Here is a 17,337-nt window from a genome sequence, read left to right as displayed (position 1 = left end):
GCTGAAGGCAGAGGCTTTAACCCACTGAGCCACCCAGGCAACACCTGGCAATGATTATTTAAAATATTTTTCATTTAAGGGCCATTATTATCCTTAATTTTTGAGATCTTCTCCAACCAGTGGTATTCACTTGAGCTTTTTCTTTTTCTCTATCTCATGATGGATCTTTTCACTTACTTACCATACCTTCAAATTACTTAAAGTATATTATATTGTGGCCATACAAGATTCATTGTTCAGTGAAGACACTCACAAACACTATTTACTATCTAAAGATTAATTACTTTTATATAAGGTTTTAAACCTTCTCTCTTTTATTCCCCCCACTGAACTGAACTGGTCCTGTCAATATTTTTACAATTGGAAAATACTTACTAGTGTAAGGTTGCCATGTTGCCAGGACAGTGTTTTTTGGTGAGAACTCAAGGCAAACTGCCTTTGGGAGGTCGAAGGAGTGCAGAAGTCCCTTGTTAGTGACATTGATAACATTTATTCTGGTTTCAAAAGAAAGTACTTCAGCAATGAAATACTGTTTTAAAATAGCCAGCAAGATCCAAAACATTCATGCCTCTTTTCAAATACAAATTGCTATAAAGTGGTCATTTTCATAAAAATCAATTTTCAGTTAATTCTAGAAAATATCTAAAGAACACCTTAAAAACAACAACAAAAACCAAGTGTATATTTTACCAAAATGCCCCTATATAAGGTTGGTATTAGGAAACACAGACTTAACAGAAGGATATAATAGATGATTCCATTTTTAGCTGAAAAGAAAATAGGCCTTTAAGTGGACAGAGAGATACAGATAAGCTGACATGTATCAAATCAAGGGAAAACAGAAGTGCTAAACTGAAAGTATATTTTTAAATTTGACTAAATGGAAGTTGTAGCAGCTGTGAAATCATCAAGGAGACTTTTGATGTCTATTAAAATCTCAGAAGTAATCTCCAAAAAATAAGACTAAGAATTATGGTGATATGATAATGATAAAAATTATAATAATTATATAATAAAAGCCGTTCCACTTTTTGGATGCTTTCTATGAACCATGTTCTGGTCTAACCACTTTATATACATTTTCTCATTTAATCCTCACAAGAGACTTAAAAAATAGGTATCATTGTCTCTATTTTACAAATGGTAAAAGCGAGGCTTAGAAAAATAAATAATTTGATGATTTGTCCAAGATCATACTATTGATAAATGCCAGAGTCGAGTTTTAAAACCAGTTTGGCTCGACTTATCTTATGTACTCTTATAGGTAAAAAAAAAAAAAGATACTCCATCTCACTTTAGAAAATTGCTTAAAGTTACTTTGTTCTACTCAAGTTTGAGCCACTGGTTTAGGATAAGCGAAGTTGTTAAGAATGAATAATTACTGCATACTGTTTAAACACACACACACACACACACACACACACATACACAGGATTTTTTACAAGTTATTATAAATTACATATTTTAGAATTACATGAAACTTCCGTTTTTCGTTGTTGTTGATAGCCTTTAATAGTTATTCTTAGTTTAACAGAGTATTTATTTACACTAAAAATCCCACATATTTAAGGAAAAATCAGTTATAGTTTCTGATTAATTAACTATGACTTCAGCAAAGACCACAATCAATACACTACATCTGTTTCTCTTGTGCCCAGAAACATTATATGTTGTTGTGGTTGCAGAAATTGAAGGAAATAAATGCTAGAACCAGGGATAGAAAGTATCTATTAAAAAGATGGACACAACAAATGGGCACATATTAAAAGGTCTGAGAGCTGAATACAACAGAAAGCCAACTGGGGATATGAAATACATAAAATAAATAACTGTGAAGGTGAAAACAGACTTACTCAAACAACTCTAAGCTAGTAGAGTAAGGGATACCTCAAAAAGATAATAGACAATGAAAGGAAGTATATTATGTTTCATTAGTAAATTTCTATTAGCTTATTACAGTATAAACTAAAATATAGATTTTAATTTTTTTTCAAAATTACCCTTAAAATATACATCTTAAAAAATAAGGGATGCCTGGTGGCTCAGTTGGTTAAACGTCTGCCTTCAGCTCAGGTCATGATCCCAGGGTCCTGGAATCGAGTCCGGCATCTGGCTCCCTGCTCAGCCGGGAGTCTGATTCTCCCTCCACGTGCTGCTCTCCCTGCTTGTGCTCTCTCTCTCTCTGACAAATAAATAAGAAAATCTTAAAAATGAAACAAAATAAAATAAAACTCAAAAACTGACAAAAGGTCACACCAAAAATAAGAAAATTTGAGAGTACATTCTTTGAGACTGAGATTAAGACTCTGTTAATATTGTGGATAAGACCCAATATGATCATATTCTTTTTTTTTTTTTTAACGATTGTATTCATTCATTTGAGAGAGACAAAGAATGAGTTGGGGTGTGGGGGGAGGAGCAGAGGGAGAGGACCAAGCAGACTCTGTTTAACATGCAGACCCCAACATGGGGCTCAATTCCAGAACTCTGAGATCATGACCTGAGCCAAAATCAAGAGGAAAACACTCAACTGACGGACCCACCCAGGCACCCCCAATATTATTATATTCTTACTAATTTATGAGTAGTAGTTTACTGGTTGGCTTCAATAACTTAAAAAAATAAGGTGGTTAACATTTTTAATTACAAAAACTAATTCTGCCAGCTACTCATAGTTATCCAAAGTGAATCATCTAATTCAACACAATCTTTTTAGCATTAATTTAAAAAAATCAGGTGTTTAATCCAATCTGACTTTAGAATCCATCATCACTGTGTAACAAACAACATTTAAAATGTACTTTTCATATTAATGAATACATTTTCTACCTTGTAAAAAACCTAAGGTATTATATCTGGTTAAAAACAACAACAAGAATAACTTTAAATCAAGCAACAAATACTTAGGCATTTTCCTGGTTCTTTGAACTGAAATGTTGTAGTGACTATGGAAAAATTGTGCGTGATTTTCTTAGTGAAATTATGAGTATTTAATCAGAATACTTTTTTTTTGCAAAACCAATTTTGTAATCTGATTATTTTATGAAACAGAAACTACACTAATGTACTTTTGAATAATTTATAAAATACTTAAATGACATACTTTTATATATAATAAAACTCAAAGAAATAACTGTTGTTACTAATTTAAAAGCAAAGATATAAGTATCTAAGTCTAAGGTAAACGAACAAGTTATTCTCTAAGTGTTAGTGCAGAACTGAAGAAACCCTTACCAATAACATAGAGCACTATTTAAAACAACTCAGCTTCTCTAGCATTAAATTAATTGCCTCTTTTAATATATTACTTTTTAATCCTAAGAAACTATGGTAAGTCAAGTGATGGCATATAAATAGAAGTTAATAACTTTAGAGTTCTAGGGGAGCTACACTGGAGATAATATCTAACTACATCATGACATTAAAAGAAGGACTTTACTAATGACATCCAAACACTGTTATTCAAATAATGCCACTTATGTTTTATACTGATAAAAAAATATATTATATAAAGAAACACTAACTTTTCTCCGTTGCCCCAGGCAAACAAGGTGCCATCCTTACTAAAAGTATAGACTTTGCAATTTTTCCCAGATTCCCTGAAAATGACAAGAAAAAAAGTTTAATAAGCATTATTATTTTTCAAAAAAAATGATTAAAAATTTACAATCTTACTACTAATTTAATGATTATGAACTTACATAAATTTAAGAAGTAATTCCAAAATGCTTTAGTCTACCCAATGCCTTATCTCTTAAAATGCAGTGCCAACAACCACTGTAAAGTAAGGTGGAAACTGATGTTACATCAACAGATCAATCTTAAGAAGAAAAGAGAGCCCTTTTGGGTGAATAACTAGTTTGTGTGAAAACTCAAAAATGTAAGTGAACATAGAAGTCACCAGCTGTCAGCCCTAATCTTGAGAGGGCTGAAGGATTTCAATATGGAGACTTTGTGAAGAATGCCCCATATCGCCGGCACAACAACTTAACTATGGATAGAATACCCTCAACCCTCAAGAAACCAATAAGTGGGGACGCCTGGGTGGCTCAGTTGGTTGGACGACTGCCTTCGGCTCAGGGCGTGATCCTGGAGTCCCGGGATCGAGTCCCGCATCGGGCTCCCAGCTCCATGGGGAGTCTGCTTCGCTCTCTGACCTTCTCCTCGCTCGTGCTCTCTCTCACTGTCTCTCTCTCTCAAATAAATAAATAAAATCTTTAAAAAAAAAAAGAAACCAATAAGTGCCCCTGGATTTGAAGGACAAAGATCTTCCATCAATTTCCGATGTACAAAGACAAGAAGTGTAACAACAATAAAAGGATCTTCATGTTAAACTGTGGATGCAAGATTCTCTATAAGAACAGACCTAGGAAATCAGACTTCTTGGCAATATTCTATCCAATGATCAAAACTCTACATACTGTATCTCTCAACTGGAGATGGCTACTAGGAGTACATCTCCCAGCAATAAGGAACATACAAACAGAAATGTGTATGTGGGCACATGCAGAATGTCCATATGTGTAGTCACATAAAACCAGAACTTCATCAGCTAACAAGCATTTGAATTATTAAATAACAAGCATTGAGAACTGACCAGGACATCCCCCTTAAACTGGATACTATCTTTATATTACTAATTCATCTGAAGATGGTATCTGTGTTTCTGCAATCACATAATAATGGTAGCTTATACTCAGCTTGTGGTTACTGAAACATTATTTTTTGTCCTCTTCTCACATAAACAACTATGACCAAGAAGTCCTCTATATTCCACCTGTGCTGCAACTTTTATCATTTATTACCCAGTCCTTGGATATACAGGTTTTTAAAAGCTCCCCATGCCATTCTAGTGTGCAGCCAAATTTGAGAGCCACTCATCTACAATCTCGACTAAGGTCACAGGAATCAACTTGGGGGGGGTCACACTAACCTTAAGATGGGACACTTTGAGCAATGGAAAGAAAAAAATCACGAATCCATATTGATATATGCAAGTCTATCCTTTCATTCTCATGCTGAAAAAAAAAAACTTGATTTCTAATATGTTACATATTTATTTATTTATATCATAAAATGGATTTAAATGGCGTATCAATTTTCTGTTACCAAGAAGACAACTGAATGCATTTCAGAATTTTGCATGTCATCATATGGTTATGCCACCAACTTAAACTTAGTATTTTTATTATAATTTACTGTTTACCCATTCATTGTTTTTTTCTAGGAAAAAATATATCTGTATCTACCTAGTTATATATCTATGTATTTTCTATTTCCTTGCTTTCCTATACCTTTTCCATTCTCTGACTTCATGAAGACTATAGCCAGTGGTTTGGTCATCACATTTGCAAGTTTTTCTTCATCCCCCAAGATAAGATTCTTCGAAACTAAAGGCTTGAACTCAAATATACTAATGTCTACACTTTTTCTTTTAAACAAGCTGAATTATTATTTTCACATCTAAAGATTGATCATTTTTCTCGATAAAGATTATGCATTCTTTCCATCTTCTGTTGATATTACATAACACACCCCAAGAAACCAGCCTATCTGTTCTTTCTTTCTTGTTCAGAATGAAACAGCAAAAAAATAATTTAGGATGTATCATATAGTTCCCCATAACCTTAGTCAACAATATAAACCATACCTTGGAAACAAAGTGCTTTCTGTAAAATGTGGTGGTCCATTTACCATGTACAGTCCTTCTGATCCTCGGACTAAAGAAACAAAATGGAAAAAACCATCATCAGTTTATTAATAAATACTCAGTAATCACAAATATTTTAAAAAACAAAAAGCTTTCAGGGGCACCTGGGTGGCTCAGTCAACTGAAGCATCTGCCTTCAGTTCAGGTACTGGGGTCCTGGGATAGAGTCTGAGTCAGGCTCCCTGTTCAGTGGAGAGCCTACTTCTCCCTCCCTTTCCCCCAAACCCTGCTCATGTGCTCTCTCACTCTCTCAAATAAAATCTTAAAAAAAAAAAAAAGCTATCAAAGTATCAATGAAATTATTAAACATTTCCTAGAACTATAGAATGTTAGCATTAAAAGAGTACCTTTTTCTTTTCTTTCTTTCTTTTTTTTTTTTTAAAGATTTTATTTGTTTATTAGCAGACAGAGATCACAAGTAGACAGAGAGGCAGGCAGAGAGAAAGAGAGGGAAGCAGGCTCCCTGCTGAGCAGAGAGCCCAATGCGGGACTCGATCCCAGGAGCCTGAGATCATGACCTGAGCCGAAGACAGCGGCTTAACCCACTGAGCCACCCAGGCGCCCACTGGTACCTTTTTCAATAAATAAATAAATAGGTACATTTTTCTTAACCCTATTGCATGAAATCCTGCAACTGCTGGGAAATCAATAGGTACTGCAATGGAATGAATGTTTATGTCCCCCCACAAATTCTCATATTGAAACACTTATCCCAATGTGATAGTATTTGGAACTGGGACCTTTTGGAAGTAATCCGATTCATGAGGGTAGAGACCTCATAAATCAGATTAGTGTCCTTCTAAGAAGAGCTCCAGAGAGCTAGCTAGCTCTCTTTCTGCCATGTAAGGATATAATAAAAAGTTGGCAGTCTGCAACCTGGAAGAAGAGGATATAGAAGAGAAAGCAGGATAGCTGTGTGCTTTATTTAAAAACAAAACAAAACAAAACAAAACAAAAACAAAACCATAAAGATACAGAATATATTCAAAGTTCTTTAAAAAGTAAGGTATTATTAATATATTTACAATTTCTCAAACTAAGAGAACAAGTGGGATGAAACACATTTACTATGTTTCCAATAATGGTAAAATCCTAAAAACTAAAGTCAGAACAGAATTCAAGATTAAGCAAAAACATCGACTGAATTATATATATATATTTTTTAAAGATTATTTACTTATTTGACAGAGAGAGACAGTGAGCATAAGCAGAGGGAGCAGCAGGCAGAGGGAGAGGGAGAAGCAGGCTCTTCCCTGAGCAGGGAGCCCAATGCAGGGACCCAGAACCCTGGAATCATGGCTTGAGCTGAAGGCAGATGCTTAACGACTGAACCACCCAGGTGTCGCAGATTAATTTTATATTTTTAAATGGCTGACTTAGAAGCTTCTAAAGCTGAATCAAAGAAATTGATTTGTTCATTTGAAAAATGCTTCCTGGGGGCGCCTGGGTGGCTCAGTGGGTTAAGCCGCTGCCTTCGGCTCAGGTCATGGTCTCAGGGTCCTGGGATCGAGTCCTACATCGGGCTCTCTGCTCAGCGGGGAGCCTGCTTCCTCCTCTCTCTCTGCCTACTTGTGATCTCTCTCTGTCAAATAAATAAATAAAATCTTTAAAAAAAAAAAAAAAAGAAAAATGCTTCCTGAGCAAAAATAAAAACTACCTCCCAAACCTTATGTAGAGTACTGATGATACAACAGGAAGGAAAATCAGCCTTGTCCCTAACCTCATTAATCACATAATCAGTCAAATACATGGAATTCTCTAAGTGTGCTTAGTGCTATAAAGTAAAGATTTATGGAGCTAATCCAGTGAATAACAGGGAGTTTTGATCTAAAAATGGAAGATTAGGGAAAGTGTCATGGAGTACAGGATTTGTGTGCTGAGTTCTGGAGGGTGGATAGTAGTTAACAAGCAAAGAGAACAGCAACAAGTGCAAAAAATCCATGGCAAAAGAGATGACAGAGCATCAGAAGCAACTAAAGGCCTTTATGGAAGTAACTGAGCTGGAGAAGAAAACTGGGCTCAGACCAAGCACTATCTCTTGTGGCCTAAGTTAGGCAACGTTGGTCTATGGCCTAAGGTGGGAAACTTCTAAAGGGTTTTAGGTAAAAAAAAAAATTTTTTTAAAAGATTTTATTTATTTATTTGACAGAGAGATCACAAGTAGGCAGAGAGGCAGGCGGGGGGGTGGGGAAAGCAGGCTCCCCGCTGAGCAGAGAGCCCAATGCGAGGCTCGATCCCAGGACCCTGAGATCATGACCTGAGCCAAAGGCAACGGCTTAACCCACTGAGCCACCCAGGCGCCCCTAGGTAAAATTTTTTTTAAAAGATTTTATTTATTTATTCAACAGAGAGAGAGAGAGAGAGATCACAAGTAGGCAGAGAGGCAGGCAGAGAGAGAGGGGGAAGCAGGCTCCCCGCTGTGCAGAGAGCCCAATGCAGGGCTCGAGCCCCGGACCCTGAGATCATGACCCGAGCCAAAGGTAGAGGCTTAACCCACTGAGCCACCCAGGCACCCGTAGGTGAATTTCAAGAACCAGTTTTGCATTTTGAAAAGGTCAATCTGGTCCAGCATAGAGAATAAAACTGGAAGAAAGACTGGATAAGACCATGCAAGACAGTTCTGCAGTGGTCCCACAGAAGAGTATGGATACTTGGACTGGTGGGGTACAGTGGAAATGGGGAGTGTGTGTTCAATACTTAAGAGATAAGACTGGTAGAACCTGGTGATGAGTTACTATTTTGTCAGCTAAAATTCTTGCTAGCAGCAACAGTTAAGCACTGAATAGAAGAAAAACTTATACTAAGGTTCATGGTTGTAATTCTATCTGCTTCCTTTTCTGCCAGCTGTTCACAAATCTTCCACTCTTCCTTTTAGTGAGAAAGCAGCACAGTTGGTAAACAGGGCCACTCTTGGCTCCATTTTCCTTCTCAAGGTACAGTTCTCATAACACTGATTTTCTTTTTTTTTTTTTCTTTAAAGATTTATTTATTTGACAGAGACAGAGAGGGCGAGAGAGAGCACTGGGGAGAAGAGAGGGAGAACCAAGCTCCCCATGGAGCAGGGAGCCTGATGATTCAGGGCTTGATCCCAGGACCCTGGGACCATGACCTGATCCAAAGATAGAGACGTAACCAACTGAGCCACCCAGGAGCCCCATCATTACACTGATTTTCTACCTGAGAATTAACTAGTTCAATTTTCAGATATTGAAAGTAATATAGGGACGCCTGGGTGGCTCAGTTGGTTGGGCAGCTGCCTTCGGCTCAGGTCATGATCCCAGGGTCCTGGGATCGAGTCCCACATCGGGCTTCTTGCTCGGCAGGGAGCCTGCTTCTCCCTCTGCCTCTGCCTGCCTCTTTGTCTGCCTGTGCTCACTCGCTCGCTCGCTCTCTCTCCCTCTGTCTCTGGCAAATAAATAAATAAAATCTTTAAAAAAAAAAAAAGAAAGTAATATAACTTATAGTCCCAAAGTAAGTAATTTAAAGTCAGGAAGTTATTAAGGAAAAGAACCACTGATGAACAAGACAAAAAAAACTATGCCCTCATGGAGCTTCCACTCTAGTGGAGGGACCAAGATAAAAAAACACACAACTAAACGATGAGTTGCTTGTTAGATATCTACAAGTACACAAGTCCATACCATGTTTCCTCACATGCAAGCACTAGACTGAATGGTCAAACTGTTACAGGTCATTTGGCCTTGAATAGAATGAAGCCTAGGGAAGTGTTCTGCGTGTATCAAGATCTAAACTTGTAACACTACACAGCTTACAAGGCAAGGGTCTATATGATCTGGTCCCTTCACAGCTCTGTGTGCTAGGCATGAGGGATTTAAAAAAATGAATCCAGGGGCACCTGGGTGGCTCAGTGGGTTAAAGCCTCTGCCTTCGGCTCAGGTCGTGATCCTAGGGTCCTGGGATTGAGCCCTGCGTTGGGCTCTCTGCTTGGCAGGGAGCCTGCTTCCTCCTCCTCTCTCTCTGCCTGCCTCTCAGCCTACTTGTAATCTCTGTCTGTCAAATAAATAAATAAAATCTTAAAAAAAAAAAAAATGAATCCATAACTGCATTCAAGGCAATAATTTCAAAGGAGCTCAGTCTATTGCTATGCCTTGAATGAAACACTGAGATTTTAAAACTATGAACTATAATTCTCTAGCATCAAAATTCTCAACTGCTTCTCAGTTTTTTGGCTAAGATCAAGGGTAGCATCAAAATTCTTTTACTACACAGGCAAAACAGTGCTATTTCTCATCACAGAATCATTTGTTGTAACGTAAGGTATAACTCATTAGCATTTAGAAGAGGCCATTCTTTTCTTTAACCAACTGAGCCACCCAGGCGCCCCAGGCCATTCTTTTCTTAATACTATAATAACAGTTTTAACATTTATCTCAGGGTTTAATAAAAAGTGAATTTACCACACTAGAGAGTTTAGTTTCCAGATTACACTTTAATACTAGGCTACATACAACTGTCGGCCTAATGAGGTCCCTCCCACAAGCTGCTATTGTGGTTTAACACACTAAGGGCTCTCTTACAGAATTTACATATAGGCCTAGGAAAATAAAACAGCATATCGTCAGTGAAGTCCCAATGAAGTTGCAGTGTAATGAGAAAATGTGCCACAAGATGATGCAATCAAACCATGTTCTGTTTTAACTGCTGACCCTGAGAACATAATGCCTGAAGCGGCTGGTAAAACAGAAAAAACAAGCTTTATCGATCTCCTCTCAGCCTCTTGTGTTCTCATGAACTTGGAACTAGTGACTTGGTCCTCCATATTTGTTCATTTTTCTGTTATCAGCAACCACAATGTTATAGTTGGGGTGAAATTCAAAGTTTTTGTACATTATGCAGTTGACCCCGGAACAACAGAGGGGTTAGGAGTGCTGGATCTGGTGTAACTCAAAATGCGTGAATAACCTGACTCCCCCAAATATTTAACTACTAATAGCCCACAGCTGACCAGAAAAGCCTTTCTGCTGATATAAATGATTAACACATATTTTGTATATTTCATATCTTCATACCAAACTAAGACAGGTGGAAAACTCCAAAGGATCTACTCCAGACCGTTTACCACCCACATCATTCAAATGTTGAAACTTAATCCCCGATGTGGTGGTATCTGGAGATAGGCCTCTGGGAGGTGATTAGATTCCGACAGCAGAGCCCCCAGGAATAGCATTAGCACCCATATAAAAGAGATTCCGGAAGCTCCCCCGCCCCTCCTAGCCCTACACAGCAGACAATGGCTCTCTTTGAATCAGTAAACAGATCCTCACCAAACAATCAAATCTTCCAGTACCTTGAAGTAGACTTTCCCAGACTAATAGAAGTATGGGAAATAAATGTTGTTTAAGCTACCCACTCTATGGTATTTTTGTTACTGGAGCCTGAATGGACTGAGACAGAGTAGCAGTGAGAAACAAAAACTACTTAACCCACCCTCTTTCATACAGATTGTTAACTCAAAATCTTAAAAGGCAACACTGGACAGAAAAGTCCGTGTAAGAAAGTGTCACTCTTGAGTGTCACTCAAGAAGCATTCAGTCTCATGTGGTTTTCAGTTCCTGATTTTAGTATGCTTCTGGAGAAGCAAAATCTTGAGTGAAATTGATCAACTTCTTTTCAACATGCACATGTTCACATTCTAAATAAAGAGTTTTAAAACAAAAATCCAAAAAGTTGTATGTTCTGATTCCATTTATAAAACATTCTTGGAATGACAAAATCACTGAGGATAGATCAGTGGCTGCCCATGGTTAGAGTGGAAAGAAGAGTATGACTATAAAAGGGTAGCATCTTTTTCTTCTTTTTTTAGAGAGGGAGCATATACAGTGAGGGGTAAGGAGTAGGGGTTGCGCAGAGAGACAATCTTATGTAGGTTCCACACCCAGGGCAGAGACTGACATGGGACTTGACCTCACCACCCTGAGATCATCATCTGAGCCAAAATCAAGAGTTGGATGCTCAAATAGATGAGACATCCAGGATCCCCAGGGTAGCATCTTCTTTGCAATGATGGAGCAGTTCTATGTTATGACAGTAGTGGTTACATGAATCTACATATGTGATAAAATTTCTTAGTACCATATATACACACAAACTGGTGAAATCCAAATAAGGATTATAGTTTAGTAAATACTCCTGTACAAGCATCAATTTCCTAGTTTTAATAATGTACTATGGTTATATATTATCACTGGAGAAAGCTAGGTGAAGGGTACACTAGGAACTCACTTTATTGTTTTTGTGACTTTTTTTTTTTTTTTACATTTTAAGATTTTATTTATTTATTTGACAGAGAGAAATCACAAGTAGATGGAGAGGCAGGCAGAGAGAGAGAGAGGGAAGCAGGCTCCCTGCTGAGCAGAGAGCCCAATGCGGGACTCGATCCCAGAACACTGAGATCATGACCTGAGCCGAAGGCAGCGGCTTAACCCACTGAGCCACTCAGGCGCCCCCGTTTTTGTGACTTTTTATAAGTCTTAAATTATACCAAAATATAAGGCTTTGTAAAAGACCACCATTTTTTATAATGCTTTTTCAAAATATGGCAAGAAATTAAGCCAATCAAAAGTCTGGAAAAAAGGTGTTTTTTTTTGTTTTTGTTTTTGTTTTTTAAGATTTTGTTTGTTCGAGAGATACACAGAGGGAGAGTGAAAGGGAAAAGGAGACTGCCCGCTGAGTAGGGAGCCCAAGGTGAGGCTTCATCACAGGACCTTGAAATCATGACCTGAGCGGAAGGGAGATGCTTAACCGATTGAGCCACCCAGATACCCCTGGAAAAAAGTGATTCAACATTTCTCAAGAATGGATTTGCTTCGGAATACCAAATAAAAGTGTTTCATTAAAATAAAAAATTGGGGGCGCCTGGGTGGCTTAGTGGGTTAAAGCCTCTGCCTTCAGCTCAGGTCATGATCTCAGGGTCCTAGGATGGAGTCCAGTGTCGGGCTCTCTGCTCAGTGGGGAGCCTGCTTCCCCTACCTCTCTCTGCCTGCCTCTCTGCCTACTTGTGATCTCTGTCAAATAAATAAATAAACTCTTAAAAAAAAAAAAGAAAAGAAAAGAATAAATAAAATTAAAAATTGAATAGATCAAGATTTTTGTACTAAGATAAAGTCCATGAGACAAAAGTACAAACCAGAGCTACTTTAAAAAACTGGTGATACTAGTGGTTATATTCTTATAACAGATATGTCTATTTTAGGGGGACTAATTATCAATTGAATTCATCATAAAAATCACATTGGGTCACTACAGTCTTGTTCATACATACAATCACTATTTTTTTTCTTTTCTTTTTTTTTTTTTAAGATTTTATTTATTTGACAGACAGAGATCACAAGTAGGCAGAGAGGCAAACGGGGAGAGGAGGGAAGCAGGCTCCCTGCCAAGCAGAGAGCCCAATGTGGGGCTCGATCCCAGGACCCCGAGATCATGACCTGAGCCAAAGGCAGAGGCTTTAACCCACTGAGCCACCCAGGCGCCCCTACAATCACTATTAAAGCAAATATTTTATTTCACACCTCCCTACACAGAAGCATAACTAAAATGCTTAAATAAAATAACATTAAGTGCTGTAAGACATTTTGGAACCACTAAGATACTTTACTGGATTTAATCAGGTTCAGTAACTTATACAAGAATAAATGGATATGCACAGTGTATTAGAAGACACAAAATCATATTCATAACAGAACATAAATTGTATTACAAGTTAACAAAAGCAAAAATATAAATATGAATATAAAGTTCTTTTTAGTATGAAAACAATTTTTCTACATTACTTTTAATGAGGAATTCGTTTTATTTATTCTTATTTTTTATTTTTTTAAAGATTTTTATTTATTTATTTGACAGAGAGAGATCACAAGTAGGCAGAGAGCGAGGAGAAGCAGGCTCCCCACCAAGCAGAGAGCCTGACGCTGGACTCGATCCCAGGACCCTGAGATCATGCCCTGAGCCGAAGAAAGAGGCTTAACACACTGAGCCACCCAGGCACCCCGAGGAATTCATTTTAATTAGAAATGACTGAATGCAAAACACTGAATAGACTGTAGAAATAGTTTAATATAGTGTACTGAGAGTTGCTATGATCTATTTTTAATGATCTTCCCCTGCAATCAAAGGGGATCTGGAAACATGCTCTATTAGAAAGAAAAACCTAGAACGTGAACAGCTCTTTTCAGTAAAGCAACAAATAAATGCCAGAGTTTCACACAGAAAAACTGTTTAAAATCAAGAATATTAAATATTGTATTTAAATAATCTTTTTAAAAATTAGTAGCCTTTCTGGATACTCATGTACCATTTATTGCTCTAGGCCTCAATTAATATGAGAAAACTACTAGGTTTCAACGAACCAGGGTTCTATGCCAGGGATATGGTAATCATTACAATGGGATACTTTTTCCAATCCTTATATCCACTGCAGTACCTATCAATGTAGGACAATGACTTCATTTTGTTTTTTTTTGTTTTTTAAATTTAATTTTATTTATTTATTTGACAGACAGAAATCACAAGTAGGCAGAGAGGCAGGCAGAGAGAGAGGAAGGGAAGCAAACTCCCCGCTGAGCAGAGAGCCCAATGTGGGGCTCGATCCCAGGACCCCGGGATCATGGCCCGAGCCGAAGGCAGAGGCTTTAACCCACTGAGCCTCGCAGGCACCCCAATGACTCCATTTTGAATAAATTAACTCAGTGGCCTCAACTAGGTAAGCTGATTAGAAATATGGGTTTCACATAAGGACCACTGTTTTACATGCCTGGCATCCAGAATCCACCTTCTAGAAGGCTCTAATTTTCCAGGGAAAACTGTCCAAGCGTGAGAATATAATTTGGTCCTGGTGATTCGATTAACAACTGAATGATTCAAAGATAAGCAAGATCCAGGCCAAGTCCAGCCTAACAGATAGCATTAAGATTGGCAAAAAACGTGCTTTCCTTTGGGGCTGCTGAGCTGGTTGAATGTAAACATGGAGAGCATTAGCCTGAGAATGAATTTTGTTTTAAACATTTATTTATTTATTTAGAGTGCACACATGCAAGCAGGAGGAGGGGCAGAGGGAGAGAGAAATGGAAAAAATCACAAGCAGATCACCCACAGAGCACAGAGCCCAACTCAAGAGAAGCTTAATCTCATGGATTAATCCAGTTGAATGCTCAATGGATTGAGCCACACAGGTGTGCTTTGGCTTTTTATCATTTCCAATTAAAAGTTATATCTACCAAAATTTACTTAACAATGTCCAAATTATTTTAAACTCTAAAATTCCATGAGTCTAAGCTTAAAAAAAGATGTTAGAAGTAAAAGAATCTATTATTGGCTGAAATATCTATGCTAACAATGTTTACAAAATTAATATGTGTGTTTAAGTAAAAGAAAAATGGACCATGGAATTGAATGACTAAATATAATCCTGATTCTGCCAACTTGGAATAACAATCTCTCTGGGCCTCCATGAATATGAGAATATGAGAAACAGAAAGACTAGTTGACCTTTAAGCTCTTACAAAGTCCTTGATTTTAAGCATTATAAGAAAATTATCATTCTTAGTTAATTTGACTGTAAATGAAGTGATGATCCTTCATTAACTTATTCCTCCATCAAACCTTTAGAGTGTCTATTATTTACCATGCACTGTACCTGGTACTGAGAAGTCAGGGAGGAGTAAAACTCTGCCCCCACTACCAAGGAGTTCACAGTCTAGCAGGGCAGAAAAGCATCTAAACAACCAGATAATTAACCTATGTGGAAAAAAAAAATTCAAGTATATATGAAGTACAAAAATAGCCTAGGACTGACTGATCATCTGGGAAGAGTAGAAAAAAACTTCAAAAGGCAATGATGTTTGAAATGAGTTTTAAAGATAAAAAGTAAGTCAAATCAAGAGGAACAGGATAATCCTAGACTGAAGAAGTTATTTCTCAAGGGTTTTATAAGCAGTTTTTTAATAAGCAGTTTAATACTGATGGAGAACAAGCCGGATGTAAAGAGCTTTTCAAGGATTATGAAGGGTTCCACATTCTATGCTAAACTGGAATTTACCCTGTAAGCATCCAGAAGACCCTGTAAGGATTTTTAAGGAGAAAAATTTATAGATAATTTTAATGTACTATTTTTCTATTAGAGTTCAAATAAGCATTTAGTATTCCAAAAATGTGAACATACAAGTTATCTTTATGAAGCCAGAGGAAAAAATTCATTTAATTATGTAATTATTCCTTTTAAAACAGTATCTGCCTGGCATAATCACCTAACAAATTATAGTCAGCATTTGATAAATATCTGATGAAGGAACTGCGGTAGCCAGACTGATATGAGTGGACGTGGTGCTTAATAATAAAGATCTTAAAATGAAGAATGGGAAAAAGGTCAAGTTTTTAAAGGTTCCTTTCAAGTCTCAAGGGGACATAACCCCCTTCCTCAAAAGCAGACAACCTTGGGGCACCTGGGTGGCACAGTGGGTTAAGCTTCTGCCTTCAGCTCAGGTCATGATCTCAGGGTCCTGGGATTGAGCCCTGCATCAGGCTCTCTGCTCAGCAGAAAGCCTGCTTTCCCCCTCTCTCTCTGCCCGCCTCTCTGCCTACTTGTGATCTCTCTCTGTCAAATAAATAAATAAATAAAATCTTAAAAAAAAAAGTAGACAACCTTTCTGTTAATGACTTTCTCCCTTCTACATAAGCTGTCCACGACTTTTAGAAAGCCTCTATTCTTTTCTTTCCCAACACCCTTCTCTTTATTTGATAGTCATATGAGAATCCCAACCGTTATGTAGTCCAGTCTTCTCGGACACAGTCCAAGACTAAGTTAATTATCTTTTCCAAAATTATAAACTCTAACTCCACTTCAAAATCTCAGGAATCCTCTCATGTTCAAATTCGAAAATGCTCATAACCATTTCAGCATCAAACGTTGCCAGATCATTTCTATAATACTCACTGCTACAATCCCAGAGCACACTTTCATCACTTTAAATCTACACTAATACAGTTCTACTCTCTCTATTCTGTTTTCTATTCTAATCTAATTAAAGCAAGGCGCACAGAATTTGGTATTACTTAAGTTCAGATGTATTTAATATGAGTGCTCATTCTAGGGACTTAATTATTTGTTTTTGTTTGTTCCTTATTAAAGGGATGAATGATTTCTGTCAACAAGGTCTGTCACCAGATGAAGGTTCGTATAAAATCAGTGCTGCAGACCCGGGGTAACAAATTCAACCAGCACTTTCTGATCTCATCTTCCTTCCCCAATTCCAGTGAAACTTGAAGCGACAGGGAGGAATGATGGATGGGCCAAACGGATGGGTAATGCTGGGGCCCAGAGGCTGGGGCCTCACTTCCGATTGCCACGCTACACCAAGAAACCCAAAAGGCCTTCGAGATCTTCCACAACCCACAAGGAAAAGTGCATCAGACACCAATTCTTCTCGGGTTATCCCCAAGAGCAAAGGCACAAAAATAAAGTGCTCTGAAAAACAGTCCCTCGCTTGTTCAGGACTCACCTGTCAGGAGCGGCGTGGACGGCGCCATCTTGTCCCGGAAAGAGAAATCCACCCGCTTGGGTCAGAGTTCACGAGGGCCAAACCCGGCCCCAACACGTCTCTTCAAGCGTG

General features: G+C 37.8%; 1 protein-coding gene across 2 annotated transcripts in view; it reads right to left on the bottom strand.

Annotated features, from left to right (window-relative positions):
• EIF2A (eukaryotic translation initiation factor 2A) overlaps positions 1–17,336 on the bottom strand; it is a 36,027-nt gene extending 18,691 nt beyond the window's left edge. Inside the window, exons 1-4 of one of the 2 annotated variants that reach the window (XM_044251598.1) lie at positions 17,227–17,336; positions 5,651–5,720; positions 3,525–3,599; positions 376–494 (exon numbers count right to left, since the gene is read on the bottom strand). In XM_044251598.1, coding sequence (XP_044107533.1) covers positions 376–494; positions 3,525–3,599; positions 5,651–5,720; positions 17,227–17,254 — 292 coding nt within the window. In that variant the 5' untranslated portion in view covers positions 17,255–17,336. Of the gene's footprint in view, positions 1–375; positions 495–3,524; positions 3,600–3,701; positions 3,778–5,650; positions 5,721–17,226 lie in introns of those variants that run through there. The other variant, XM_044251599.1, reaches the window with a different exon arrangement.
• Between the last annotated feature and the right edge of the window lies 1 nt (position 17,337).

This window comes from Neovison vison, chromosome 6 (genome assembly GCF_020171115.1).
Source record: "Neovison vison isolate M4711 chromosome 6, ASM_NN_V1, whole genome shotgun sequence".
Lineage (NCBI taxonomy): Eukaryota > Metazoa > Chordata > Mammalia > Carnivora > Mustelidae > Neogale > Neogale vison.
This window is presented reverse-complemented; position numbering and strand designations above follow the sequence as displayed.